The sequence below is a fragment of the Vulpes vulpes genome, chromosome 2 (genome assembly GCF_048418805.1).
Source record: "Vulpes vulpes isolate BD-2025 chromosome 2, VulVul3, whole genome shotgun sequence".
NCBI lineage: Eukaryota > Metazoa > Chordata > Mammalia > Carnivora > Canidae > Vulpes > Vulpes vulpes.
The window spans coordinates 58,346,963-58,374,471 of NC_132781.1; the positions used below are offsets into that span (position 1 = coordinate 58,346,963).

Sequence of the window (27,509 nt, forward strand, 5' to 3'; positions counted from 1 at the left end):
GTGTGTGTGTGTGTGTGGCTATCATGAATAAATAAAAATAAAAAGAAACCAGTAAGTGTAAGGCCTCTAGCTTTGTTGTTCTTTGTCAGGATTGTTTTGGTGATTTGGAGTTCTTTGAGTTTCAATATTGAATTTTGGGGGTTTTTTTTCTATTTCTGCAAAAAACTGGAATTTTGATAGGGATTACACTGAATCTGTAGATCACCTTGGATAGTATGGCTATTTTAACAATAATTGTCTTTTAATCTGAGGACAGAGGATGTCTTTCCATTTATTTATATCTTTAATTTCTTTCAGCAGTGTCTAAGTCTTTCATCCCTTTAGTTACATTTATTCCTAATATTTTATTCTTTTTGATACTATTGTAACTGAGATTGTTTTCTTAATTTCCTTTCCAGATTCATTGTTAGTATATAAAAATGCAAGTGTTTTTTTTTTCCTGAAACTTTGCTGAATTCTTTTATTGTAAGAGTTTTTTTGATTTTCTACTTATAAGATCATGTCATGTATGAACCAAGGTAATTTTACATTTTTTTCTGATTTAGATGCTTTTTATTCCTTTGCATTTCTAATTGCAATGGTTAAGACTTCCAGTACTGTGTTAAATAGAAATGGTGAGAGTGGGCATTTTTGCCTTGATCTTGATCTTAGAGAAAAACCTTGTAGTTTTTCATCATTGAGTATGATGTTAGCTATGGGCTTTTCATTTATGACCTTTATTTGTAGTCATTTATATTTAGATGCAGTAGAGAGTTTATCTATTGGGAAGAATTCTACAGCATTTCTTCAATGAAAAACCTTCCTCAGTATTACTCAGTGTCTTTTGAGTACCCTTCTCCCACCAGAGCAGGGATCTTCAATAGCTTACATTTCTAGACTCTATGTTCTCTCTAGGATGGAGAGAGCTGATGCTCAGGGAAATCTATTTCATCTGTCATTGCATTTGACTTTTTGATACTGGACATATAATTTTTACTTTTGTCTCTTACTTTTTTAGGTAGTGTGTTAGGAAGAGAGAGAGAGCTGTGGTCTCCCAAGTTCTTAACTGTGTTCAATTATAATTAAATATAGGGACACGTGGGTGGCTCAGTGTTTTAGTGCCTGCCTTTGCCCCAGGGCGTGATCCTGGAATCCTGGGATTGAGTCCTGCATCAGGCTCCCTACATGGAGCCTGCTTCTCCCTCTGCCTGTGTCTCTGCCTCTCTCTCTCTCTCTCTCTCTCTCTCTATCATGAATAAATAAATAAAAATCTTTAAAAATACATATATAATTAAAAATAAGGGATAGAATTTCCATTCATTGAGCAACTGTTGTATACTTGTACTTCATAACTTTATCTTAGATTAACCTCTCAAGTCTGATTCAGTTCTGCACCCAAGTTATGAAAAAGGTGGTATTATCTTCATTTTACAGATGAGAGAACTAAGGCTCAGAAAACTTGAGTGACTTGCCCAACAGTAAGCAGCCAGTTAGGAAATGACAGATAAAATCTAAACCTAGATACAAGCCCTCCTGATATGTTCCATACCTTTAACGCATCAGTGATTGCCCAGTGTCCTGTGGAACCCATAGGGAGATATAGATGCATCCCAACTTTGGCTCCCAGCTGGAATAATCTGATTTACCCAGGACTAGTTCTCTTCACTCAGCCCAAGCACTTCCATGCCCTCTAGGCTGTGGTCTTGCTCTCTCACTACCGTCACTGAGGCTGCTTCAGTCAGGGTCTCTGTAGATGTCTTGTAGTTCGATAGCATCTTTTGTCTTCATATCTCTTATAAAATCAGAGATTTCAGTGTTCTAAAAATCCCTAAGAGAAAAGATTGGTTTGTACATGTTATTGAATAAAGAAAGACTACCCCTCTAATTCAATATGCAATCTAAGTTTTTTAAGACCAGTCACTCAACTTGTGTACCAGTTAAATGTTTCTTGTTTTCCCTTCCAAGTCCTGTGTGCTGTCTGGCTTCCAGTTCTCAATGCCTCCTGTATTTATGATCAGAGAAGCTCAAGGTTTCCTCACAGGCTGCTGGAACAAAGAGTTATACAAGTTTGAGTCAGACTTGAGAGAACATGTCCTCCCAGGTGTTTCTTTTCTTTTTTTTTTTTTTTTAAGATTTTATTTATTTATTCATGAGAGACACACAGAGAGAGAGAGGCAGAGACAGAAGCAGGCTCCATGCAGGGAACCAGACATGGGACTCGATCCTGGGTCTTTAGGATCACACCCTGGGCCAAAGGCGGTGCTAAACCACTGAGCCACCCGGGCTGCCCTCCTCCCAGGGTTTCTTATAGGAATAAGAAATAAAAATTTATCTGGTCCTTTCTCCTTCCTGTTCATTCTCATTCTTTGCTGAGTTTAGCCAGTTAGGCTTCAACTCTGACTAAAACTTTATAGAAGACGTGTTTATTTACTCCCTATATGGTATGATAGATAGAGCCATGGACTAAATATAAATACTTGGATACTTTGGCTTCTTCCTCAAACTCCTCCCTAGACATGATCTTGGGTAAGTCAGTTCACTTGGCTGAGCTAGAATTTCTTCTTTTTTTTCAGTAGACTTGGGATGTCTTTCTTACTAAGAAAATCCATGTGAAGTTTCATGGATAGTACTTAATAAGTGAACATTTATTTATCCAACATGCATTCTTTGAGTACTTTTTTCTAGGTTCTGTCATAGCGTTAGGTCTGACAGAGGGCATTTTTAATGATATGTTACTGTAAGTGCTATAAAAATAACAATGATGGTGAAGATATCATTGTCAACCTTCCCTAATTGTTGCTCTGTTAGGCCCTTTTCTAACCTGTGTAAATGTATTAACTGATTTAATCCTCACAACAATCCCATGAGACATATATTATTATTTTTCTCCACCATGCAGGCATTTTTGGTTCAAATTTTGAATTTTAGTTCAAATAGTTAAATGACTTGCCTAAGATTGTACAACTAGAAAGTATCAGAACCTGTGTTAGAACAAAGGTGGTCTGACTCTAGAATTCATCCTTTTAACCACTATGCTATTCTGCCTATCTCAGAATACACAGAATTATAAGTGGATAGAAAAAGGATCTAAAATTTTGTCTAGGTAGTGATAGGATTCACAAAGCAGGTGACGTTTGAATTGAGTCTTAAAAGGCAAGTAGGAGTTTATTATTGAGTGATGTTTCAGGGGTAAGAAAGAATAGACTCCAGCACAAAGTGTTGAAGAACGTGGAGGCTTTGTGGCTTGCGAGGAGGGTAAATGGACAAGAGGAAGGCCATAGTGAGCTATGGTGCTGGTAAACAAGCAACTAAGCTGTCCTTAGATTAGTGAGAGACCCTGGAATATGGAGGTGGAAGGGAGAGCATCTGGGTGTCTTTCTAGAGAGTTCTGGGAATCCTTGTGAGGTTTAAATACATTCTTGGTCCTAAAGAAGGAACAGAAGATATCTGAGCACTCAATCTAACATATATTAATTCATTGTCAAAGATATCAGAGGAAGAGATCGAAAGGATCATGTCTGGGCAGGAATTTGAGGAAGAGGCCAATCACTGGAGCAACCATGGTGACAGCGACCACAGTTCCCCTGGGAACAGGGCTTCAGAGAGCAACCAGCCCTCACCAGGCTCCACACTGTCCTCCAGGTGAGCTTTAAGGCAAACCCAGTATCCTTTAAGAATCACCCAAAGAGTAGACCCACAGGGAACCTCTGGGCTGGGTACTCCTGCCAGTTTGTCTCAGCCATTATATTCTTGCTTCCTCAGTCTTTTGGGGAAGGGCCAGGATGACACAAAGCAGCATTTCTCAGCCTGCTTTTTGCTAAAGACCTTGAAAATATCAGCAGTCTCTTCTGCAGGCTAAGAAAGTGCTATAGCTGCTGTCTATGCCCATACGTTCTTTACCTAACAAAATGCCATTTTAAATGTAGCCCTTTCCTCACATCACTGAAATAAACCACACTGACAACATTAAGTCCTAATTTTTCTGTCTCCGCAAGAGTGAAGACTTTGTAAATTTTAAGAAACTGAAAATGTTCAAGCTAATTAAATTTGCTGCTATCATGGAATACCAATTTGGAGACTCTTGGTTTAAGAATGTTATCTTAAGTTAGTCATTAGGTGTGAAATGTAGCCACCAACTACCAGGGAAGATTTCTTTTTTGCAGAAATCTTTCTTATAGAACAGGAATTGATAAACTTTTTCTGTAAAGGTCAGATAATAAATATTTTAGGCTTTGCAGGCTACACAGTCTGGGTCTCAACTACTCAGCCCTACCATTCAGTGCAACAGCAGCCAGAGACTAAATGAATGAACGTGGCTGTGTTCCCTTAAAACTTCATTTACCAAACAGGCCATAGGCTATAGTTTGCCAACACCTATTATAGGATATGCATCTAGATAAAGCCAAATGACTTTTGTTTTAGGTGACAGAGTAGTTAGATTTCTCCAGGAAAGGGAAGAAGATAAGAATCTTCCTTTCTCTTATTATAACTTTTATTCATTTAATTATTCCTTTTTTGTTCCTTCCTTTAAACGTTTAGGGAGTTCTTGCCACATGTGAGATTCCTTGCTAAGTACTGGATTTCTTTTGTGGCCTGACAAGGCCCTTAGCCTGTCTATGCCTTAGTTTTCCTAGCAGTAAAAAATATATATACCTCCACCTTTGTGGATCAGAGTCTGAGTATCCATTAAAATCTCTTCAGTTGTGGCACCTATACAAAGAATTTATTCAACCACTCTTTATTCAGTACCTATTTTGCCAGGTCCTGAGTGTCCAATGATCAGTTTCACATACATATACCTGCACAGAGCCCCTCTCTAGTAGGGAGACATGCATGTAACCATTCATTATGTCCCTGATGAAGACAGACTGCATGGCCAAAGAAAACCTTAGCTAACTTGAGCAGGCAGTAGACCTGATATGGTTCTGCTTGACATGAGACTCTTCTCTTCAGTAGGTCTGTGGAACTAAATGGATTCATGGCATTCAGAGAGCAGTACATGGGGATGTCCATGCCTCCACACTATCAGTACATACCGCACCTTTTTAGCTATTCTACCCACTCACCGCTCCTGCCCCCACAAGCTCGAAGCCTGGATCCTCAGTCATACAGTCTGATTCACCAGCTGGTATCAGCCGAGGACCTGGAGCCATTGGGCACACCCATGTTGATTGAAGATGGGTGAGTGCCCCGTTTAACCCTTGTAACTCCAAAATGATTCCTATCCCATACCCACCTTCCTCCCTAGCCTCTAATACCCTAGGCTTTGGAATGAGTCAGGGGGATAATGAGTAATGACTCAAGCATCAGAGGATAAACCTGTATTTATCTTTGAAGTCAGTGGTCACTTGTTCATCTCTTGAGCATCTTTGTTCAGAGTTGGGGCTGTTTTTCAATCCTTATGGAATTGGGATTAAAGGACTTTTGGGGATCCCTGGGTGGCGCAGCGGTTTAGCACCTGCCTTTGGCCCAGGGCGCGATCCTGGAGACCCGGGACCGAATCCCACGTTGGGCTCCCGGTGCATGGAGCCTGCTTCTCCCTCTGCCTGTGTCTCTGCCTCTCTCTCTCTCTCTCTCTGTGACTATCATAAATAAATAAAAATTAAAAAAAAAAAAAAGGACTTTTGTTTCTGCTTGAGCCTGGATAAACCAAGCCCTGAGCCAGAGGTGGGCTTTAATTCTGGGAATGATTATACGTCAAGTCTAGGCTCATTAACAAGGCATTCAAGGCACTAACTGGTTGTGGACTGTCTGCATCCCTAGCCAGTGTACCCCTTGGTAGCCTGATGCCCTGTGCTCTGTGTGCAAACCTGAGTGGGTGTCAGTCCTCTGTCGGCTCTGCCCACCACTTTCTGCACCTATTACTCCTTAGGGCTGAGGCATAGGTTGTTTGTTACCAGCTTAGACCCCTCAGATGTATCTGGAGATTTCTCAAGCTAGTCTCCAGTAGCAGAAAAGGTAATTCAAAGATATACTTACAAGAAGACCATACAAAATCTTTATAAACCTGGGTATGGGGGTATGGGTACGAGTCATGCCAAGGGGCCTTGAGAGAAGAAAAAACTGAGATCCTATTTCATCCAGCCCAGAGATGATAAATGCCCTGCTCCTTCCATTCAGCAGTAGTTCACCAGGGCTGAACAACGTTAGTTCCTAAACCACCAGGGGGTGCAATGAGAGCAGGAAAAGCTGAGCATGTTCCTTTTAGCCATCTGGCCTCAGGCTCATTTCTGTGCCAGTCCCTGATTTGGGTGGGCACCAGATTCCCTGAAACAGAGCTTTCATTGCCAAAACTACTGCAGGAATGATAAAATTTTCTCTAACACATGGAACATTAGTAGGCACCAACATTAAAAGTCATACTCCCAGGATGCCTAGGTGGCTCAGAGGTTGAACATATGCCTTCGGCTCAGGGTGTGATCCCGGAGTTCCAGGATCAGGTCCTATATTGGGCTCTCCGCAGGAAGCCTGCTTCTCCCTCAGTCTATGTGTTTCTCATGAATGAATGAATGAATGAATGAATGAATGAATGAATGAAATCTTTTTTTTTTTTAAAGTCATACTCCCTAATAATTGCACAAGTTTCCAAACTTCTTTTCCTTTCTTAAATCTCTTTATTCAAGAGATTACCACACCTGTCTCTCCAGCCTTGAGCTTGCTGCTGGCTCCAATCCTGCCCCTTTATCATTATATTCAGTTGAATGGAGCTCGAGACCCATGGTCAAGGGCAAGGAACCTACTGCCAGAGACCCTTTTTTACTCTTGGGAGTACCCTCCCTTTGTGCCCCCATCCTTACCTGTGGCCACTAGAAGTGATTTTCCATTGTTCCTACCCCCAGGTATGCTGTGACTCAAGCAGAGCTATTTGCCCTGCTTTGCCGCCTGGCCGATGAGCTGCTCTTTAGGCAGATTGCCTGGATCAAGAAACTGCCTTTCTTCTGCGAGCTCTCAATCAAGGATTATACGTGCCTCCTGAGCTCTACCTGGCAGGAATTAATCCTGCTGTCTTCCCTCACCGTTTATAGCAAACAAATCTTTGGGGAGCTGGCTGATGTCACTGCCAAGTACTCACCCTCTGATGAAGAACTACACAGGTAAGGGTTGTTGGCTGGGGAGAAAGTCCCGAGCAACCAAACCATTGTCATCCCTGCAAGGTGGGGATAGAGTATCCCCACTGTCACTCCAAAAGATAGGAATTAAAGCCACACACAGGGCTGGCTTTGAATCCTCTGCCACTGACTAACTTTGTTACCATGGTCAAGTCTCATCACTATTTTCTGAATTTATAAAATGGGAAAATACCAATAACTCCCCAACAAGGGAGTTGTGAAAAACAAATTGTGTGGCAAACCTTAACAGAGTGGTACACTATTATTATTATTATTATTATTATTATTATTATTATTATTATTTTAGACAGAAAGGCAGAGACACAGGCAGAGGGAGAGGCAGGTTCCATGCAGGGAGCCTGATGTGGGACTCGATCCCGAGACTCCAGGATCACATCCTGGGCTGAAGGTGCTAAACCACTGAGCCACCCAGGGATCCCAATTATTATTATTTTTAAATCACATCTGGATTACTGAGGTAGGAGAATATATCTGGGAAAAACAAAAACTTAGACTCTAAACTTCATCTATAAAGTGAGGGGCTCTGAGTTACTGTTTACAACTCAAGAACAAGATCTAGAAGTCACCTATATATACCATAGTACCATATAGTGGTACCTACTATATTCTAGGTACTGGGCTTGGTATTTTATATTCCTGTCTTATTCTTTTCTCACAGTCTTTAGCATTATAGGTGTTGTTAAAGAAAACTGAAGTTCAAAGAGAACTGCCCTTTAATATTTTGGGATTGAACCCAGAGTATGAATTTGAACCTATGCCTGCCTGATGTCAAAGCTTTGGCTTTTTGACTGCATCTGAGATGCAGTGAGATGGTAACAGCATGGTGCTAAGAGACCAAGCCATTCTCTTCAATGTTTTCTGGCATAACTTCTCACCCTACCTGGCCAGAATTCTAATCTCCCTGTCTAGCATAGATCTTTTACTCACTTTGAATATGTGGTGACACTCCAAAATTAGGACAAATGATCTGTTGATACAACTTCTCTGGCTTATTAATTTATCATGTGAAAAATAAAGCTTAAATCACATTTAAGTAGACATTTCAGTAATTCACCTTATAGGACAGTTTTGAAAAATGGAAGTCATGGGATTCCAAAATACCAAAAAAGAGAGGAGGAAAGATACCCCCATCAATGAAAACTGGAGAAGATGGGGTACTAGCCCCCATACTTCTCTACACAGGACGAAAGTGCCTCCCTTCCGTCACCCAGTTGCCATAAAGACAGGCTGACATTTAGGCGGAGAGTAAGTAAAGCTCCAAGACCCTTAGGGGCCCTTTGCACAGCTGAGGGAGAAGAGAGTCTGGATGCTGACACTCTCTCCTGGTTTTCTAATATTTCCTTTTCAGTCATGCATACTGGCTTCAGGGTAATCGGTAAATGACAGAGTTTTGAACTTAGCTGACACTTTATCCTATAAACAGAGCTATCTGATTTTGTAGGTGACCTAACTCCCTGTTTGGAGCCTCTAATTCATTGTTTCCATCAAATTCCTATCTCTTGCTCCTTAACTCAGGGCCAACTGACTGAATTGCAGTCAGCAGGCTTTAATATTGTCAGGATTTGCAGAGCTGGACCAGTGAGTCTGGCCTCCTTATTCACCTGGAATCCACCAGTGCAGCCTAGGGGTGTCTATAAAAAGTCAGCTTGTAGGCTCTAGTTCTTTTAGAATGATGGGTTTTTCCCAGGCCCTCTGCAGGTAGTCAAGAGTCATTGGTCATGCAGGGCCCTTTGTGGCTTTGAACTTCATGAAACCCCCTATCCCACTGTACCCAGTCCCTTGAGCCCCAAGAGCAAGACAGGGGCCAGAAAGTTAGTGAGGGAATGTTTATTTCTAGGAAGGCTCCTTAATGAGGAGAATATAGAGCTGTACTGTCCAATATACAACTGCTAGCCTGAGGTGACTTTCTAAATTTAAATTAATTAAAATTAAATAAAATTAAAAATTCAGTCCTCATTTGCACTAGCCACATTCTATATGCTCACTTGCCACATGTGGTTAGTGGGTACTGTATTGGACAATGCAGATACAGAATATTTCTGTCACCTCAGAAAGTTCTGTTGAACAATGCTGATACTAGAACGTGTGTTGGTTCTGAGGATAAGAAATAAATTTATTGTCAGGATTTACTACTTTGTGCAAGAAGCATATGGAATCGTTCCATTGAAAAAATGAGTTGAACTTCAACATGTTAGTTCTGATTCTTTGCCCTGTACTTAGGACCCAGTTGTGTGTGTCAGAGGGAGGGATGTTGGGATTATAGATGATGCAAACATGGTTTCTGACTCTGAGGTGAAGAACCCTTATTTTTGGCTTAGGGGGTTGGGAAACAAATAGAAACATAACAATCTATAATCCAGGGGGATACTGGTAGAGATTGGGGGACACATGAGGTACTATGCAAGCATAGCTGAGATTTAAGTACCTCTACTTGGATAATCAAGTAATGATTGCCAGAGGATAAGACATTTGAGCTGCATCTTGAAGTGGGTTTTCTAGGTAGATTTTAGAGAAGTGGGGCGGGGGGGGGGGGGGATGGACAGGAGATAAAAGTCCTAGAAGCTAGAGATCCTGGATGGTTGGTTTGTGCAGGGAACCAAAGCAATTCTGTGGTTTTAGCTTATAGATAGAATGTATCTGAGAGACAGAAATGAGAGAAATGACTAGAAAAAAAGTATAAAAAGGCAGATCGTGAAGGTGTTCAAATGCCAATCTAGGGGTGTCTGGGTGGCCAGTCAGTTAAATGTCCGACTCTTGATTTCCACTCAGGTCGTGGTCTCAGGGTCCTGGGATCAAGTTCCGCATTGGGCCCCCCATTTAGTAGGGAGTCTGCTTGTCTCCCTCTCCCTCTGCCCCCTGCTCACATGCCCACATGCTCTCTCTCTAAAGTAAATAAATCTTTAAAAAAAAAGATTCATGGGGCATCTGGGTGGCTCAGTGGTTGAGCATCTGTCTTCAGCTCAGGTTGTGATCCCAGGGTCCTGGGATCAAGTCTTGTATCAGGCTCCCCACAGGGAGCCTCCTGCCTCTCCCTCTGCCTATGTTTCTGCCTCTCTCCCCCATGAATAAATAAATTATTTTTAAAAAAAGATTCATTAAATGCTGAGCTAAAGAATTTGGATTATATTATATAAATACTGTTAGGTCATAATATGTTTTTATGTGGAGTAATTACATGGTCAGGTATCATTTTTAGAAAAATTCCTGTGGCTATAAAGCTCAATGCTAGAGGATGGTGACTGGGTAGGAGGTTTTCCATCACCCAGGTGAAAGAAAACAAGGCCTGGACAAGCCAGCAGTGACCACTGGAATAGAGAGGGCAGCACAGATTTAAGAGATAGCAAGGAGGTATAGTCAGTGGGACTTGAGTAGGTGGAAAAGTTGGGGATACTGCCAGGCAGGTGAGTGCCAGTTTTCTTAGCCAAGATAATGGAGCCTGAGAAGAGCAGGCTAAGTGACGAGCCACTCTTAGTTTGGTTTGGAGCCTGAGATGCATGTGGAGCTGCCAAGAGGTCACAGGAAAAGGAAGTATGAGAAGTTCTGGAATCAGGTACATCAGAGTAAAGCATTCCTTACTCTGCTAGAAACCCGGGGTACAGAGTCCGTAATTGGCCATAGCTCTTTTCTACTTTGCCTGCTCCTGCAATACTCCCACTCCCCCAAAATGCCTTTACTTTTTCACAACTCTTGAGTGCAAGTGAGTTCCTGCTGTCATGAAAAGGCTTTTTCCCTGATGATACATGACCACCTCCTTTTCTCTTCTCAAATATTGAATCAAATTTATGGTACCCATTTTCCTTAATCAGGCTGTTATCAGACAGTGAGCTGGGCGAATTTGATTTAAGGCAGATTGTAGCACCAGCCAGTGACTGCTCCTGGCCCTAATCAAGACTCCTTCACTCTGAAGAGAAGATGCCTTGCACTGGATGGGCTTTAATGGGCACTTCTATCTCACAAGCACTAGCTCCATTTCTGCCAGATCTCTGAAAAGTCGCCTCCCAGCTTCTCTGCTCACACCCTAGCTGTAAGATTCAAGAAACAATCTTTTCTTTTTGTTGTGATAACAGGAACGATGATGACAATGCAATTAATAATGATAGTAGCTAACAATTAGGAACTGTTTATTGTGTCAAATTCCATCTTAAGTGCTTTACAAACATTATTTGTTTAGTCCTCACCACCACCCCCAAGCAACTATACTAATGTTATCCTTGCTCCACAGATGAGGAGCATGAGGTTCAGAGAGGTGAAAACAACTCAGGGCTACAAACCTAGGAAGAGATAAAGTTGAGATTATTACCTAGATCTGTTATACTCCAGAGCACAGAATCTGTAATACCATTACCCTCTACTAAATTATTTAGCCTTCTAGAAAGTTCACCGTTCTGAATGTGTCCTGGAGTTGCGATCTTACTTTCAATCTTGAGTGTTTACGTGGGTGCTGAGATGACAATTCCTTTGAGCTAATGACTGCTCCTAGGGGTAGGTACACTTAGCTGAATGAAAAAGAGACAACTGGGCCTCTCAGCCCCCTTAATGGGACATAACTTACATAGTGTCAGCTTCAATTGCTAACTGAATGGTCCAGTGGTTTGGGGGATCCTCACAGGAATGTTTTCTTTGTCCCAGCATGCTTGTGTAATGGGAACCTCGAAGAAGAATGGATGTGTTTGTCCAACTTTCTGGCTTTAAATGCTGATAATTTGCAGACAGGGAATACAGGGGCGTTAGAACTGTGGAGTGGGCAGATGTGGAGGAGGCACGGCTACAGGAGAAAGCAGGCCCATGGAACAGAGAACAATTTGTTTATCAAGGGGTGGGATGCGGGGTGTGGAGGAAAGCTTTGCAGTCGGGCTGTGGAGACTGAGTGGGGGCTACCGGGCTGACTGCCAGCCCCCCACCACTGCCAGGGGTCCGTGATGGTTGCCTATCCTAGGAAATGTGGAAAAAAGGGTACATGCTGTCCCCAAGAGAAAGGGCAGATTTGGGACATATGCTCACGCCAGGCACTTGGGAGCTCCTTTGTGTCCCTCACGTCACAACTCAGCTAGCAGTTAAGTTCAGCACTGCTGGCTGGGGGTCTGGCTGATAACCACACACCTGCAGGTTCTGCAGTGCCAGAGGGAGCACTTGGGGCAAGCGGTTGCTGATTAAGGGAGAGAACATTATCTTTGTTTGCTACACTGCTCGGCCACAGACAGATGCTGGCATTGCCGCTCTGCTTGTGTCCTCCTTTTTGATGCCCTACCACATTTCATCCCCACACCACCCCTCCAGATATTAGAGGGAATTCGCAGTAAAGACCTTTTTCCTGTCTAGAACAGAAGTAGTCAACAGAGTACTGTGATGAGGCATGATCTTCACTCCCAGGCCCGCTGCCTCCTGCATATCTCAGCAGCTTGGAGGCACTGGAGCAAACCCTATGCCCAGCTGAGTTGGGCTCTGGGCTGAGTTGCTGTGGGAACACAGAGCTCCTGAGGTTCCCTGTAGTGGCATGAGGTAGCCTTTCCCAGCTGCCAGTTAAGAGGACAGGAAGTGGATAGTCTAGTGCTAAGAAAGTAAGAGGCTTGGAATTAGAAAACTTGGGTTCAAACTTTGGCCCCACCCCACCATCGCTTACTTACTGTATGACTTTGAGGTAGGTAAGATGTTGTTCTTTTGCTCTCCATCCCTAGCTAGCAGGTGATATACTTATCTCACAGGTTGTCAGGAAGGTAAAATGTTAGAATATGCAGTAGGGGCACATAAATAACCTCTCTGAGCTCTGTTTCCACATGTGAACAAAGAGGGTTATAATACCAATTTTGTAGATTCATTGGTAGTATCCAGTGAAATAATGTGTGTGGAGTATTTTACAAAGTACCTGGCAAGTAGCAAATACACAACAAAGGGTAGAATGGTAGATAAAGTTAGTATAGTAGTTATTCAGTATAAATTTGTCTATCAGCGAGTTTGGGAAAGTATTAATAAAGTTGTAAAAGCCATTGGGCCAGCCACAGAGAGAAATGGAGTCAGCCGTCATTGTTCACATCAGCGGATAGAGGAAAGAAGCCCCAGGTCTTGACTGGACCTTGAGGCAAAGGGGTCAGGCTCTAGATTGTGGGTGGCTGTTCCTGTAGCTCCCCCTGGTGCTTGAGAAGTGCAGATGCCTCTGGCCCCAACCAGGCCAGGCACCTCCTCCCCCCCACCCCACACCCACCCCAGGAAAAAATGTGCTGCTTGCTCAGGAGGCCAAGCCTTACACAGCCTTCAGAGTCCACATAAAAGGCAGTAGAATGCAGGCAGCAGTAGTACATCCCTAGGTGTTCAGGACCTTACCCAGATAGGGACTTCTTGCCAAGCATAGGGCTGTAGTACTCAGATCTGAACATGTCACCAGGAAGCAGTCCCCGGATCTGAGCATGTTCTCTGCATGAGAGTTGCATCTGAGGCCCATCTGGAATTCTCCTTAGTCCACTCCTAGAACACAGAGACTGATCCTGATCCCAGCTATTTTTGTAAGAGGTATTCCCCACTATGACCCAGAGAATTAGCATTAGTCCCCTAACCTGGGATTCCTTTTTATAAAACTTGATCTTTCTCCAAGGAGCTTACTTCTAACCCAAAGAAAGGAACATGGTCTGCATTGAGTCCTATATCTGCTCTTGTATGATGCTGCCTTAGATATTGGAAAAACCAATGGCTTGGGAAGTTAGCCCAGGTTCCAAGTTCTAGCTCTGCCACCAACTAGCTTGTGGACAGTCCCCTCTGCCCTTTGAACTTCAGCCTCCCATCTATACAGTGTTAATGATAATCTCACAAAGCCCATATTTCTGAGAAAGTTAAATAAGAAAGTGCACATAGAGTGCCCAGCACAGACTGGCATGGCATGGAGGCTCACTTAATGCTTCCCTTCCTCCTTAGCTAAAGTCAGGGATGCCAATAAAATTTTTCATTGTGCCTAACCTCAGCCCTGCTGGAAATAGTGAGCCTAAAAAATAAATCATCAGCTTTTTCTTCATCATGGCAGAGGCTCATATAGTCACCAAGGCAGCTGCCATTGACACTGGAGTCTGCATCTCAACAATAGCAGCATCTTAATAATGTCATATCTTTCCACGTTTACATTTCAGACCACTTTTGGCCCTTGTTACCCCAAGCAGGCATTATAATTTTACAAAAGAGGACCTCAAAGCTTAGAGGGTTGTCCCCAGGTCTTACAGCTTTTGTATATTGGAGCTGGATTTGAACCTAGATTTGATTGACCCCACCTGACCTTGAGAACAGTAGCTTGTATGACCTGCCTTGGCTTCTAGACAAACCATGGGTCTACCTGTCTTTTACAAATGATTCTGGATTTGGGGCAGCCCGGGTGGCTCAGTGGTTTAGCTCCACCTTCAGCCCAGGGCCTGATCCTGGAGACCCAGGATCGAGTCCCACGTCGGGCTCCCTGCGTGGAGCCTGCTTCTCCCTCTGCCTGTGTCTCTACCTCTCTACCTCTCTCTCCTCTCTCTCTCTCACTCTCTCTCATGAATAAATAAATAAAATCTTAAAAAAAAAAAGATTCTGGATTTGATTTCCCCCAGGCTCAGGCTCTTTTCTATCTTAGATGCCTTGGGGAGCTGTAAGGGACCTTCCTTGACCTCCACTAGTATCAGAACCACTCACACCTCTTTCTTTTCCCCAGATTTAGTGATGAAGGGATGGAGGTGATCGAGCGGCTCATCTACCTATATCACAAGTTCCATCAGCTAAAGGTTAGCAATGAGGAGTATGCTTGCATGAAAGCAATTAACTTCTTAAATCAAGGTAAGTAGCTGGAGGTGAGAAAGGGGGACTTTTTTTTTTTTTTTTTTGTCAGAGCATTTTCCCTCCTGTTTCACACACTACCTCCCACCCCTTTACTCTCAGGACTGCCACACAGAATCTGCCACACCATGTGGGTACCAATCTTAAAAGGCCTATGTTCTCCTCATCCTGCCCCTCTATAGTGCTTTGGATTTTTTTCTTCAAACCTAAATGCCACAGTCTCTATAATTCATAGAGGAAGGAAGAGGATTCGCTTTGTTTAGTCAGTTTTAATGCATTTAAACACAGACACCAAGGACAGTACATGCGTCATTTAAAATATGTACCAAGTTTACTAGGCTGAAGAAGAGCAGGGTGACTGATGAAACTATTGGAGATAAGACATCTGTGACAGGCTGGCAGTGGTTCTGATGGCCCCTTCAGGGCAGAGTGGGGGGGTGCACATAAATTCACACAATACATACCAAGCATGGCTTTTAATAAGAAGAGTGCTGGATGTGGTTTATGGTGGGGTATTACCTGCAAAGTGGTATGTGGTAGCCGTTAGTAACTGGAGTATGAAGGAGAATTTGTAGTCCCGTTTTTTTTCCAAAGTAGCATTTGAGTGTTCTATTCTCACAGTGGAACTGGGCTATTTTGCTTCTTGTGACATTGAAATTGTCCTGTTACTGTATTTATTCAGTTTCCTAGTCCAGAGACTTCTGATCTCCTCCTCTTTGCTTACTTCTCCTGCTGCTTCTCCACTGTTCATTCATTTATCTTCTCCATTTATCTGCTGTTCCATGTGCCTCCTCTAGACCAGGCACTGTGTTGAACATTAAAGACATTAAATAAAATAGATCCCAGGTCTCTGGCCTTAAGATGTACACAATCTAATGGCACTTGACACATTACTTGAGCCTCAGATCAAGGGAGATCAGCAGCAGCTACTGGAGAAGAAATCTGAGCTGGACCTCAAAGCCTGGGTAAGACATATATAGAATATTTATATCCTATTATATATATGTATAAGTTATGTATATATATTATATATATACATATATAAATTATAAATTATATAATTATATATTATATATACATATATAATTTATGTGTATATTATATATGTATATATGTATAAATTATATAGATAAGTTATGTTATATTTGTGTATAAAAAGGTAGCGTGTACATGTATGTATATACACACATACATATACACTATATAGATACACATAAACATTTACATATAAATAAGTGAGAGAGAGAAATCTATATAGAAAAAAGATGGAGTGACAGCTCAGGTAATAAGAGGAGCAGAATCACATAGGAGACCATGTGTAAGTATATGTATAGCATAAATATGTAGGTATCAGCAAGCTTTCTGATTGGCTCCAGCAAAGGGCCAGTTTAAAGATTCTGTGAAGGCTATATTTTGAAAGGTAGATTATTCATTCAGTTGTTCAACATCCACTGGTGCCTGTTTTGTGTCAAGCCCTGTGCTGGGAGTTGAGAAAGATACAGCCTACCACTCAAGTGTCTCTCAGTCTAGTGACTATCCTTTATAATTATTTCCTTCTTTATCTGATTTCTCTTCCCTTATCCAGAGTTTTGTTCTTCAATTTTTGCTCCTCCAGTTTTGTTCTTCAGAAAGAAAAGATCTCCTGTTAGAACAATATTTAATAACTTTTAATCGAAAGATGCACATACTCAAGGTCTTTCTTCCACCGTAGAAAGCCTCTCCATTTCCTGTATGGTTTTTTCACAGATATCAGGGGTCTGACCAGTGCCTCACAGCTAGAACAGTTGAACAAGCGATATTGGTACATTTGCCAGGATTTCACTGAATATAAATACACACATCAGCCGAACCGCTTTCCTGACCTCATGATGTGCTTACCTGAGATTCGCTATATTGCAGGTAATATTATATTCTTTGGCTTCCAAACCTTCGTTGCTTCTCTTGGCTTGTGAAATGAATGAGACAAGCAGTATTTTCAGGATGCGCATTCCAGGCCCTTCACCAACCGCATAAAAGAGCTATGACCATTGCTCTCAGAAAAGCTATATTATAATGAGTATTTTGTGTTTTCTTTGTACGGAAGAAAGTCTAACATTTCCTGAGTGCCTGTCATGTGTAAGGTACTTTGTGGCCTTATGTTATTTAATCTCAGAAGAAACTCTGCAAAGCTGGTTGTGGTGATACTATGGTCATTTTATGTATGAGGAAATAGGCTCAGAGTTTCTCAAATTAACTTCATTTCTTGAATATATACTTTAAAATATGTGCTTTAAAGGGTGTATTTTATGGTATGTGAATTAATTATATACATCAATTTTTAAAATTAACTTCATTTCATAGAATTTCCTATAGATTTTTGAGAAACATTTATTTAAAGCAGTATCTTTTTTTTTTTTTTTTTAGATTTTATTTATTTATTCATGAGAGACATAGAGAGAAAGAGGCAGAGAGACAGGCAGAGGGAGAAGCAGGCTCCATGAAGGGAGTCCAATGTGGGACTCGATCCCAGGACTCAGGGATCACGCCCTGAGCCAAAGGCAGATGCTTAACTACTGAGCCACCCAGGTGTCCCTAAAGCAATATCTTTATAAAGTAATTCTCAAAATTCTACCTTTGCAAAGGAATTTTTGTTATTGTTCTGCAGTCTTGACCCCCTTCTGAGCTTTTTGACATTTAAACAGGTCCATTTCAGTATAAAATCCTGGGTTTTGTTGTTTTTTTGTTTTTGTTTTTTATAAATTTAATTTTTGTTGGTGTTCAATTTGCCAACATATAGAATAACACCCAGTGCTCGTCCCTGGGTTTTGTTGTTGTTGTTGTTGTTGTTGTTGTTGTAGCTCTTCTGGTAAAGATTCTTGTGTATAGTAATCCAGCACATACTGAGGGAAAGCTCAGAAATGTGACCTCTAAGATAAAACTGTTCCTGTCAAATTCAGCCACATAATTTTGAAGGAAAAAGGTTTTATCTGACAAAGGAATTTTTGTTTCTACTTTTTGGGCCTAGATAGTGCAACAGACCTTAAATATTGGATTTTTAGGGGTGCTTTGGCAGTTTATGTTTCTGCATTTTCAAATCTGTTTTACTGAATGAGATATTAACTAGATCCTCTCTGAAATAAAAGGAAGTCAATAGTTAATACCCCACTCACCCTAACAGAGTTGGATTATCAACTCTGGCAACATTTTGAATCACCTGGGAAGCTTTTAAAAAATATTTGTGCTTGTTGAATTACACCTCCAGAGATTCTTTTTTTTTTTTTTTAATTATTCATGAGAGACACAGGGAGAGGCAGAGACATAGGCAGAGGGAGAAGTAGGCTCCCCATAAGGAGCCTGATGCGGGACTCAATCCTGGACCCCAGGATCACGTCCTGAGTCGAAGTTAGATGATCAACCGCTGAGCTACCCAGGCGCCCCGCACCTCCAGAGATTCTGATTTAATTCGTATGGAGTGAACCTGGGCATCAGTATTTTTTTTTTTTTTTTTTTTTTTGACTCCCCAGGTGACTCTAAGGTACTGTCAGGGAGAAGACAGCCTCAGATATTTTACAAAGTATATTAGCATACTGAATGCTCTGAGAAGTTCTCCAATAAAGAAACCTGTGTATCTTTCTTAATCCTGAGTTTCTCAAATTTATTTGCCCCTTGACTACCCGCCTCCTTTTTTTCCCAGTACTTTAACCCATTATACTATTCTAAAGAACAATGCTTTATAGAATGCTAGCTAGAGAATCTACCAGGAAAAAAAAGGGATATGTTTCTCATGGTATTTTAGCTCTAAGAGAACATCTAGGAATACCTTTCAGTTTAAGATTCCTCATATATAAAATGGGGATAACAAGTAATATCTATCACATAGCAATATTATGAAAATTAGATAGTGCATTTAAACATCTAGCACAGAGTAAGTAGAAGGTAGCAGTGATTATAGCTTGTACCATTTACTAGACTCTCTAGGGCATCAAAATGGGTCTGGATATCAGGATAATAGCACCGTTTGTCTGATATTCCTGTCTTTGTGATACTTCTGGCACTTTTCTTGCCCCAGTCACTCAAACAGGCAACATTCTCCCTTTACCAGCCCAAGAGGAGTCAGATACACTCTTCCACTGCAGTCACTGCTAACTCTTCTTTTCCTACCTTGTTACCAGGAAAGATGGTGAATGTACCCCTGGAGCAGCTGCCCCTCCTCTTTAAGGTGGTACTACATTCCTGCAAGACAAGCGTGGGCAAGGAATGAATGACCTGTTCCCAGCAACCCTCCTCAGGCCAACCACAACGCCTTGGGTGGGCAGGACAGGCTCCAGAAGAAAGAGCCAGAGAGACCAAGATGGAGGCTGTGAAGCAATGTTTCCAATTGCCTCCATAGCAAGAAGAGTTTTTGTTTGTTTGTCTGTTTTTTTAACCTCATTTTTCTATATATTTATTTCACGACAGAGTTGAATGTATGGCCTTCAACATGATGCACATGCTTTTGTGTGAATGCAGCCGATGCATTTCCTTGCAGTTTACAGAATGTGAAGATGTTTAATGTTATAGTGTTGTGATTGTTTAGAGATAGTTCTTTTGTATTTTGAGGGAGAGGGTGGGATGGGGCTGAGATGAATATTTCCATAATGTTGACAAAGATGACTACCTCAGTGGAAAGGGAGGGATGTAACCATCCCTACTTTTTCTACACGTTCTCAGCAGACACCTACATTAGTCTGTCAGAGAGCAAACTGCCTTTTTCTAGCCACAGAATTACCAGGTAAAAGTAAAAGAGCACACCATAAAGGGACAAAATGGTGTTGGGAGGTTTATTAAGCAAAGTGGGTGACACACTGGAAACAGGGCAGGAAATGAGGATTTAGCCATCTTTTTTCCTTGGAAAGCCTGATAGTCGAGTGAGTAGGTTACAATGACCAAATCAAAATTAGGTGTCCTCCCTCCAAACAACTCTTCAGGGAGAAGAGTTTCTATTCTCACCATGCTCTGGGCTTCCCCATGCCCACTGTCCAAACCACCACTATTAGTTTCTTCCACTGTCAACTTTTCATCCACACATGGTCCTAGCAGTAAGTTAATTCTTGGGACTTGTCTACCAGTTCCCTTGGGGCTCACAGCTACCTAGTGTCTTTACCTGGATCTACCAAAGTCTACCTTCCTCAAACTCCTTGCCTCTTATAAATTTGACTTCCTATTGGCCCTTTGAAAAAAACAACTAAACAAATGTCATGCTCTGAATCCTGGTGCCCACTACTGATTTATTCTCCTTTCACCGTGCTTTCTTCAAAGGGTAGTGGGATAAAGGCCAAATTGGTAAAAAAAATAAACAGTCTTTTTCCTGTTACTCCCCTCACCCCATCCCATCTCACCCTCAGGACTGAATCCCAAACCTGCAGTCTTTCATACAGTGGGAAGGACCATTCTCCCATCAGCTGAACAGAAGTTCTGCCCCTTCATTCTACTCCCAAATTCTCCTAATCTCTCCAAAATGAAACCAGGTTTCCTTATAACAGTAACCCCAAGTACCAGAGTGGCCCACCTGCCCAATAGATTATCAGTGGCCTGGCTAACCAAGGCCTGGAGGGCTGGAGTCCAAAGCACCTGGAAGGGACGGGGGGCCTTGAAACTACCTCATATTCCTAAGGGCCTGGCTGCCCCCCTCTGCAGATACAGCCTGGACCTCCTGTTCTTTCACTACCTGCCCTACCCAGTCCTGGGAAATATTCCTTACCCTCTTGGCTTTGGTCAGTGGCCACACTGTGTCTCTCCTAGAGTTCTTTTGGGTGCTTTTCCTTTCTCTGCCTTACTATAGCAATTGTCCCTGCCTTTACCCAGTTACTTCCCACAGCCAATGCAACAGACGGACCGCTTAGCTAGGTAATTCCCTGGGTGGGCTTGAGGGGCCGACAGCATTTTGTTTTGCCTGTTTGGTCAAAGGCCGTTTGCTCTCTTCCCAACCCAGCCTAGCAAATTTACCTAGTGGGCTACCACATCGTGTGCATACCAGGTAGTCTGTGTCGAATTATAATTTTTTTCTTTCCAGTGAAATGTTACGGGTACCAGCAAAGTGATGACTTTGTCCCTTGGTGGATCTAAAATTCAGAGCATTATTCCTTAATGCCATTTCCACAGCTGCTCTGAGAAAGAAAAAAAAAAAAGACACGTTCCTCAGGAAAAGCTCCAACCACAATATTTTTCACGTGTTGATGGGAAGATTTTTGTGTGTGTATCTGTTTATTTCTAAGTTCACAATATTTTTGTTTCTCTGATTTTTTTATTTAACCAACTAGATCACATTATTTGGCTACAGGTCAGACTCCGAGCTGCTTTCCTCAAGATAGGGGAGAAGACACATATCAGAGTCCCCTCTCCAAGACTGCTCCTGTGTACAGTATCTTTCTTTGCTCAGACTTCCATCTGTCAAATTGTTAGATTTTCTGATATTACCTTTTTCTTAAGCATTTTACCAGTTGTGTTGAATATCAAAGGAAACTGCTCTCTGACAAGACAAGAACATGTCTCTCTAATAATGCAGCATTAAACAGAGCAAGTTGTTAATTTGTGGAGTGGGGGAAAGGTTCTGCAAGTTGCCATTGTACAAATCCATTTTTACAAATGTTTGCAGCAGATTCCACAGAACAAAGAGCCCATTCATTGCCAAGAGCCCTGCAGAATATCTGAGCCAAGTGGCCGTGTGTTCCAAGCCGGAGCCTGACCTGTGGACAGCCTTTAATGTCTTCTGCACCCAGTCCTTTTATGACGTGGGCTTTTTTTAAACAGGGTAAAGTGAATGTGTTGCATTGCAAACTCAGGTATTATGAGGAGAAGGTAGGACTGTAGCTAGCAGCGTGGAGACATTAGGTCAGCCACTAGATGTATTTGTGAATTTGGTTTGAAGGACACAGAGAAAGGTTGGAGGGGGAGGTTTGGTGTGTTTGTTTTTTGCCTTTCTTCCCATAATATTTGGTTAACAGGTAGCCTTTTTGCTAGTGGAAGAAGAAAAAAATTGTGCATGTTGTCTTTAATTCCCCTCTCTGATCCCCTGCTACCAGCAGCACTCACTTTGAGTGAGAGTTTTTCCACCATAAAAATATAACTCTGAAAGCTGTGTGGTAAAGGAGAATCCTTTCTCCTTGCACTGCATTGAAACACACAGGCTTTTCCTTTCCTTTCCCTTTAACTGTTTTCTTGACCCAAGACAAAAGTTTAGAATCTTGGAACTTTGAATCCTACAACTTACGCTCTCTGGCTCCTTTGTAGAATTTTGGAGTCTTTCAAAGGTTTGGTGGTCTTGCCCCCTAGTCTGAAGAAACTCCCCAGAACCTGTCTCAAAGCACTCCACCTTGCTCAGAGGACACCCAGCCCCATCCTTGACCCATAATTGAGGTGGGCAAACCTCCAAGGATAGAAGGCAGCATGCAGGAACCTCCTTATCTTGTTCCAGAACCAGAGGATGGATAGAAGGAATCTAAGAGTCTCCACAGCATTGCTGACAGTCACCCACTTCACACTGACCTGCCTCTAACCTGCCACCCCTTTTCAGGGATGTGAGTACCTGCCATAGCCAGTATGTCACCAGGTCCTTAAAACCTGGGGCTCTCTGAGCTACTTTGCTCTGCTCCCCATTTCCTACCTTTGTTCTTGATTTCCTGGGGAATGGGACAGATGGAGACAGATGGACAAACCTAGCCTAGGCAACATCTAAGCCATGTCCAAGGTTGGCCAAAGTAAGGGGACCCTGGCCTCCCAGCAGGGCAGGAAGTTGAGCAGTGGTTCCAAATCTTTAGCTCTGAGCCCCTGGTCTATGTCTTTTTTTTCTTGTTGGCTTTTAAATTTTTGCAATTTTAAGAAATCTAGTCTTTCAGACCAGCTCTTTTATTAAACTTTAAATTTTCTTTATTGATTATTTTAAACAAAAAAAAAAAAACCAAAAACATTGCTCTCTCTTTCCCCAATTTGATTCTTGAGGATCCCCTACACTCCCCTTTACCTTTGCAGTTGATCATTCCTTCTTTTTTCCTCAGCTCGATGCATCTATATGTCCAGTGTCTGTGAAGTGTTTTATCTGTGTCTCAGGATGAGAAACGGCAATCATTCCACCAGGTGCTGGAAACTGATTAGCCTTGAGGCAAAGGTTTCTAGGGCCACAGCTCAGGGATGTGTATTTAATTACAGGGTCCCCAGAAACCCCTCTCTTGGCTGCCACAAGCAGCAGCTTCTTTTTTGGCTTGACAGCTGGACCTGGACTGTTTCCTCAGAGGCAGGAGCCCCAGAGAACATGTGGAGTTGAGGAGCTGGGGCTTCCTTCTTGGCTAGACATGGGCTACCTTGAAACTTGAAGACTTCTGGCTTCCTGCAGCATGAGCCACAGTGGCCCTGCCTCTACCAGCTCATATAATCCCTGGTCCCTCTGCTCAATCCAGTGCCCATCTGGCTTCCTCCTTCTGGGCCTGCAGCTCTAAATGGAGCACAGCCTGCTCAGGAATCAGTTGCAGGCTCAAAAGGAAGCTGTGAATTGGGCCAGAGCTTGCTCCAAGCCCAAGAAAAAAGTTGTGTTATTGGTGGAGGCTAGTCTTCCAAATCCTGGAGTCAGCCCTGCCAGCCAAAGGATTGTTTTTACCCTTTGGTGACCATTTTTTTTCTTTCTCTGAAATGTCTTATAATAGGTAATAATGTTGTTGACTCAAATTTCCATGAAAAAGAAAAAAACTACCTCTTGAGTGACATCCTGATCGATTCCTCTCCGAAGAATCCTGTGGGAAAAGAATATTATAGCTCCTGCCATGTTTACATGTTTACATGTTTCTGTCAGGAAAGAAACCCTGCCTGTCCTGGGATGCTGGTGTTTTTGTCTGTGTTGCCATCCCAGGCTTGCGATAGGGGCTTGTGGCTACATTGTGATGTCTGGGCCATATTTGGGGAGTCCCAGCCACCTGCCCCAGCCATGGACTAGCCACCCCCTTGAAAAGACCACCATTTCTTTTCTATGATCCAAGGCACAGGGAGCATCACTTCTCAAAACCCCACCTTCAGGAGCTGTGATAGCACATGCATCAGTGAACGTATCCCTGGGCTGCCTACCCTAAGCCCACTTCTCCCACAGTCCTGTGTAGGAATCGCATAAATGGGATGTCTCTGAGCCCTTGTCCCCAAAGGGCCGGCCAAGGGCTGCCCGCCAGCCTGGCTTCATCAACCCTGCGTGACCAAATGATAGTTGGTGGGCTCTGCAGGCTACCCAGGCCCTCTGCTACCTCCCACCTTGCCAGCTGGCAAGGGATGGGCCCTTTTCTGTGAATTGACTACCTGTGGAAATGTGACCAATTAGTGTGAAATGCATGTTTAGCAAATGTTAGGTACTGTATTTGAACCAATAAATGTGAATCTTTCTGCACATAGCCTCTGTCTGTGAAGCTTGTTTGGGGTTCTAGGAAGGGACAGTGGGGTATCCTAAGGAGCTGGCTGGTGCCTCCAGACCTGTTGTTCCTGCTTGTAGCTAACACCCACTCAGTTCCTATTGCTGAGGGCCTGGCAGGGGGCTCTCTCTCAGAACTGCTTGAATCAGCGAACCAGTGCCAAATGAGATGTCTGCTCTGGGTGCCAGGCACTGTGTTGGGACTTTTCACAAACCTGAACCTCCTTGAACTTCAAGGATTATTACTTCCAGTTTATTTAAGTGAGGTGAAGGGACTCATTGAAAGTCAACCAGTTAGAAAGTGGCATAACTAGACTGGGGCGGGGGGCGGGGGGGGAGGCAAACACAGACCTTTGCAGTACAGTGGGATTGAGTTGTAATTAAGGACATACATGAGGTTGTAGGAATCTAGAGAAGGGAATGGCTTGATCTCAGGAAGTCCTTCACAGATGAGCATTGAAGGTGAGTCTTGAAGACACTAGGCAGAAAGAGGAGGCTAGACCAGATAGAGGTGAGAGGGATCAGCAGTATACTGGAAGGGCCGCCCAGCTATGAATCAGAGACATGGAATATTTGGGTATAACAAGGGACTGCCATGCAGGAATGGTGGCAGATGGAAAGGATAGCAAGACTGGAGGTTGGAGAAGCACTTGGGGACCTTGAATGCCACATTCAGGAGTTCAGGAAGGAAAGCCATCTGCTAAGTCTCAAGAAAGAGAGCCACATCTCCGTGACAGCAGTGTGCTGGTGGTGGCCTGCCTGTTATGTCACTGTGGTCCAGCCTATTAATACCTGTCTTTCCAGGAAATAGATGAGGTTTTCTAGAGTTGAGAAAATGGAGGCTCAGAGGTCTAGGGATGTGCCCAAAGTCACTTGAGAAGTGTCAGAGTTAGGACTTGAACCCGGATCTGCCCAACTATCCTGTAATCCTGCTGTTCATATGATCAGAGAAGTGGCAGAGTTTGGACTGAGGGTTATATGAAGACAGGAAAGATGAAGGCTTCTCAGTTGGAAACCATCAAGGCTGAAGAGAGTCTGATCAAAGTCTATTAAGTCCCCATGTGTGAAATGAGGGGCAGCCCAGCTGCCTTCCCACAACCCAGCCTCCTCCAGCACAAGGGACCAGAGAGCCCTTGAGGTTTGAAAGAGGTGGCTTTAGAACAAAGGAAACACTGCAGAACTAATTAATAGACTCTTCCTTGCCCCACAAGAGGGAACAGATAAGACACAGAGATACAAGAAGAAACACGTTTGCTGAGCGCCTAGTGAGTGCCAGGCATTATGATTGGTGCTTCACATACATGCATTGTCTCCTGTAATCCTCATAACAGTTTTACAAACTTCAGATCTCTGCCCCATTTTACACATAAGCAAATTGAGGCCCAAAGAAATTAAGCTATTTACCTGAGGTGTGCTGAGGTGACACATGAGTAAGTGTCAGAATTGGCTTTTGAATCCAGGTCTGATACCAAAGTTACAGCGGGCTTCCTCCCTGCTCTGCCTCAGCAGTTCAGTAGTGCTGAACATGAATGTCTGGAGTTTGTAACAAAATCAGTAATGGCCTTTGGTTGAACTTTTTGCTATTAGCAAAACAAAACTATTAAACTAATAAAAGACTAATATCTGTAAGAGGTGAGTGAATAGACCCAATCAAATTGATTGAAAAGGGGATCCCTGAGTGGCTCAGTGGGTTTAGTGACTGCCTTCGGCCCCGGGGCATGATCCTGGGGTCCCAGGATCGGGTCCCAGGATCAAGTCCCACGTCGGGCTCCCTGTATGGAGCCTGCTTCTCCCTCTGCCTGTGCCTCTGCCTCTCTTGCTCTCTCTGTGTCTCTCGTGAATAAATAAATAAAATCTTTAAAAAAAAAATTGATTGAAAAGTAGTGCTCTCCCAAAAATATGTAGAATGCTACAGACACCAAATCTGGTTTCTCAACATAGGCAACCCAACAAGGTGGCTTCAAGGAAAAAGAAGTAGGAGTTTCATTGCCAAAAATCTGGGAAATAACTGCACTCACTACCTTCCTCTTACTGTTTCCCAACCTTTGTTGGCATATTAAAGGCTCTGAAAAAAAATTTTTTTTTTTTCAAAAATCAAAAACAAAAATATGGAACGCTTCACGAATTTGCGTGTCATCCTTGCGCAGGGGCCATGCTAATCTCTGTATCGTTCCAATTTTAGTATGTGTGCTGCCGAAGCAAGCACAGGCTCTGAGAAATCTTACCTGAAGAAAATAATTCTTTTTAGCCCAGGGCCTATGAAAAGTGTTTAGGCATGGAATCTTTTTTCTTCCTGTTTAAATTGTTGGGACAGTGTTCGTGGAATAAAATTTAGAGCACTGCTCTGAATTTATAAATTGCTACTGAACTAATGCTGAGCTTTTGATTTCCTTGAGTGCTAGGAAATAATCTGGGAGAATAATTAACATGGAGCAAGGCAAAGCACAGTACTAAGCATTTTATACACATTACATTACTGATTCCTCAAAGCCACCCTTTGAAGTTGATGCTATGAAGATCCCATTTTACAGATAAGAAAACTGAGGCCCAAAAAGGGTAAGTAATTTGCCTAAGGTTTTATGCCTTGTATATAACCTCAGAAATGAATATAAACAAGCACTCCTGAAGACCTCTCGTTAGGATCTGTGCCGAGATCCTTATCCTTACACAACTCCCTGAGGTAAATAAGATCATCTCTATGTAACTGAAGAGGAAACAGAGCTCTGGCCTATATCAGAGTCGAAAGCCAGAAACCCCCAGAAATGATGGCTTAAGAGTGTTGGGATCAGGTTGGATATGGCTACATGGAGCCCTCTCTCAGGGACCATTTTCCTCAGGCAACTTGTGTGACAGAGGCACGTCAGGGGGTCTCGCCATCCGAGATCTAATTCCAGCTTTCCCCCTTCCCAGTTATGTGTGGCCTTGACCCAGATAGATACCTCTCACTTTCCTGGCCAGATAAGTGGAGATGATGTGCTTGTGTTTTAGTTAAGGAGGACTCGCTGTGGCTGGCTCAAAGTAGGGGCTTAATTAAGTCAATCCATAAGAGAAAGCTGCATGAGAGGAGCCTCAGCCCTCACGCCCCAATAACAAACCCAGGAGAGCCAGAAGCTACCTCTCTGGCTTTTGCCTGCCCATCAGGATTTTGGGTCCACAGTGGTAATCAGCCTGTCTGAGATCCTATGGCAAAAGTGCCCAACTGTCAGACCCAG

The 27,509-nt window shown here is 42.8% G+C and overlaps 1 protein-coding gene and 1 non-coding gene across 2 annotated transcripts in view; one reads left to right on the top strand and one right to left on the bottom strand.

The window, feature by feature from the left end:
* Positions 1–22,819, top strand: part of NR6A1 (nuclear receptor subfamily 6 group A member 1) — a 219,242-nt gene extending 196,423 nt beyond the window's left edge. Inside the window, exons 5-10 of the mRNA XM_072748668.1 lie at positions 3,467–3,621; positions 4,933–5,160; positions 6,819–7,073; positions 14,776–14,897; positions 16,644–16,796; positions 19,049–22,819. Of these exons, the coding sequence (XP_072604769.1) occupies positions 3,467–3,621; positions 4,933–5,160; positions 6,819–7,073; positions 14,776–14,897; positions 16,644–16,796; positions 19,049–19,137 (1,002 nt within the window). The 3' untranslated portion in view covers positions 19,138–22,819. The remainder of the gene's footprint in view (positions 1–3,466; positions 3,622–4,932; positions 5,161–6,818; positions 7,074–14,775; positions 14,898–16,643; positions 16,797–19,048) is intronic.
* A 3,580-nt stretch (positions 22,820–26,399) lies between these two features.
* LOC112928034 (U6 spliceosomal RNA) lies at positions 26,400–26,503 on the bottom strand. The gene has a single exon (XR_003236668.1). It is a non-coding gene; the product is annotated as a U6 spliceosomal RNA (small nuclear RNA).
* Between the last annotated feature and the right edge of the window lie 1,006 nt (positions 26,504–27,509).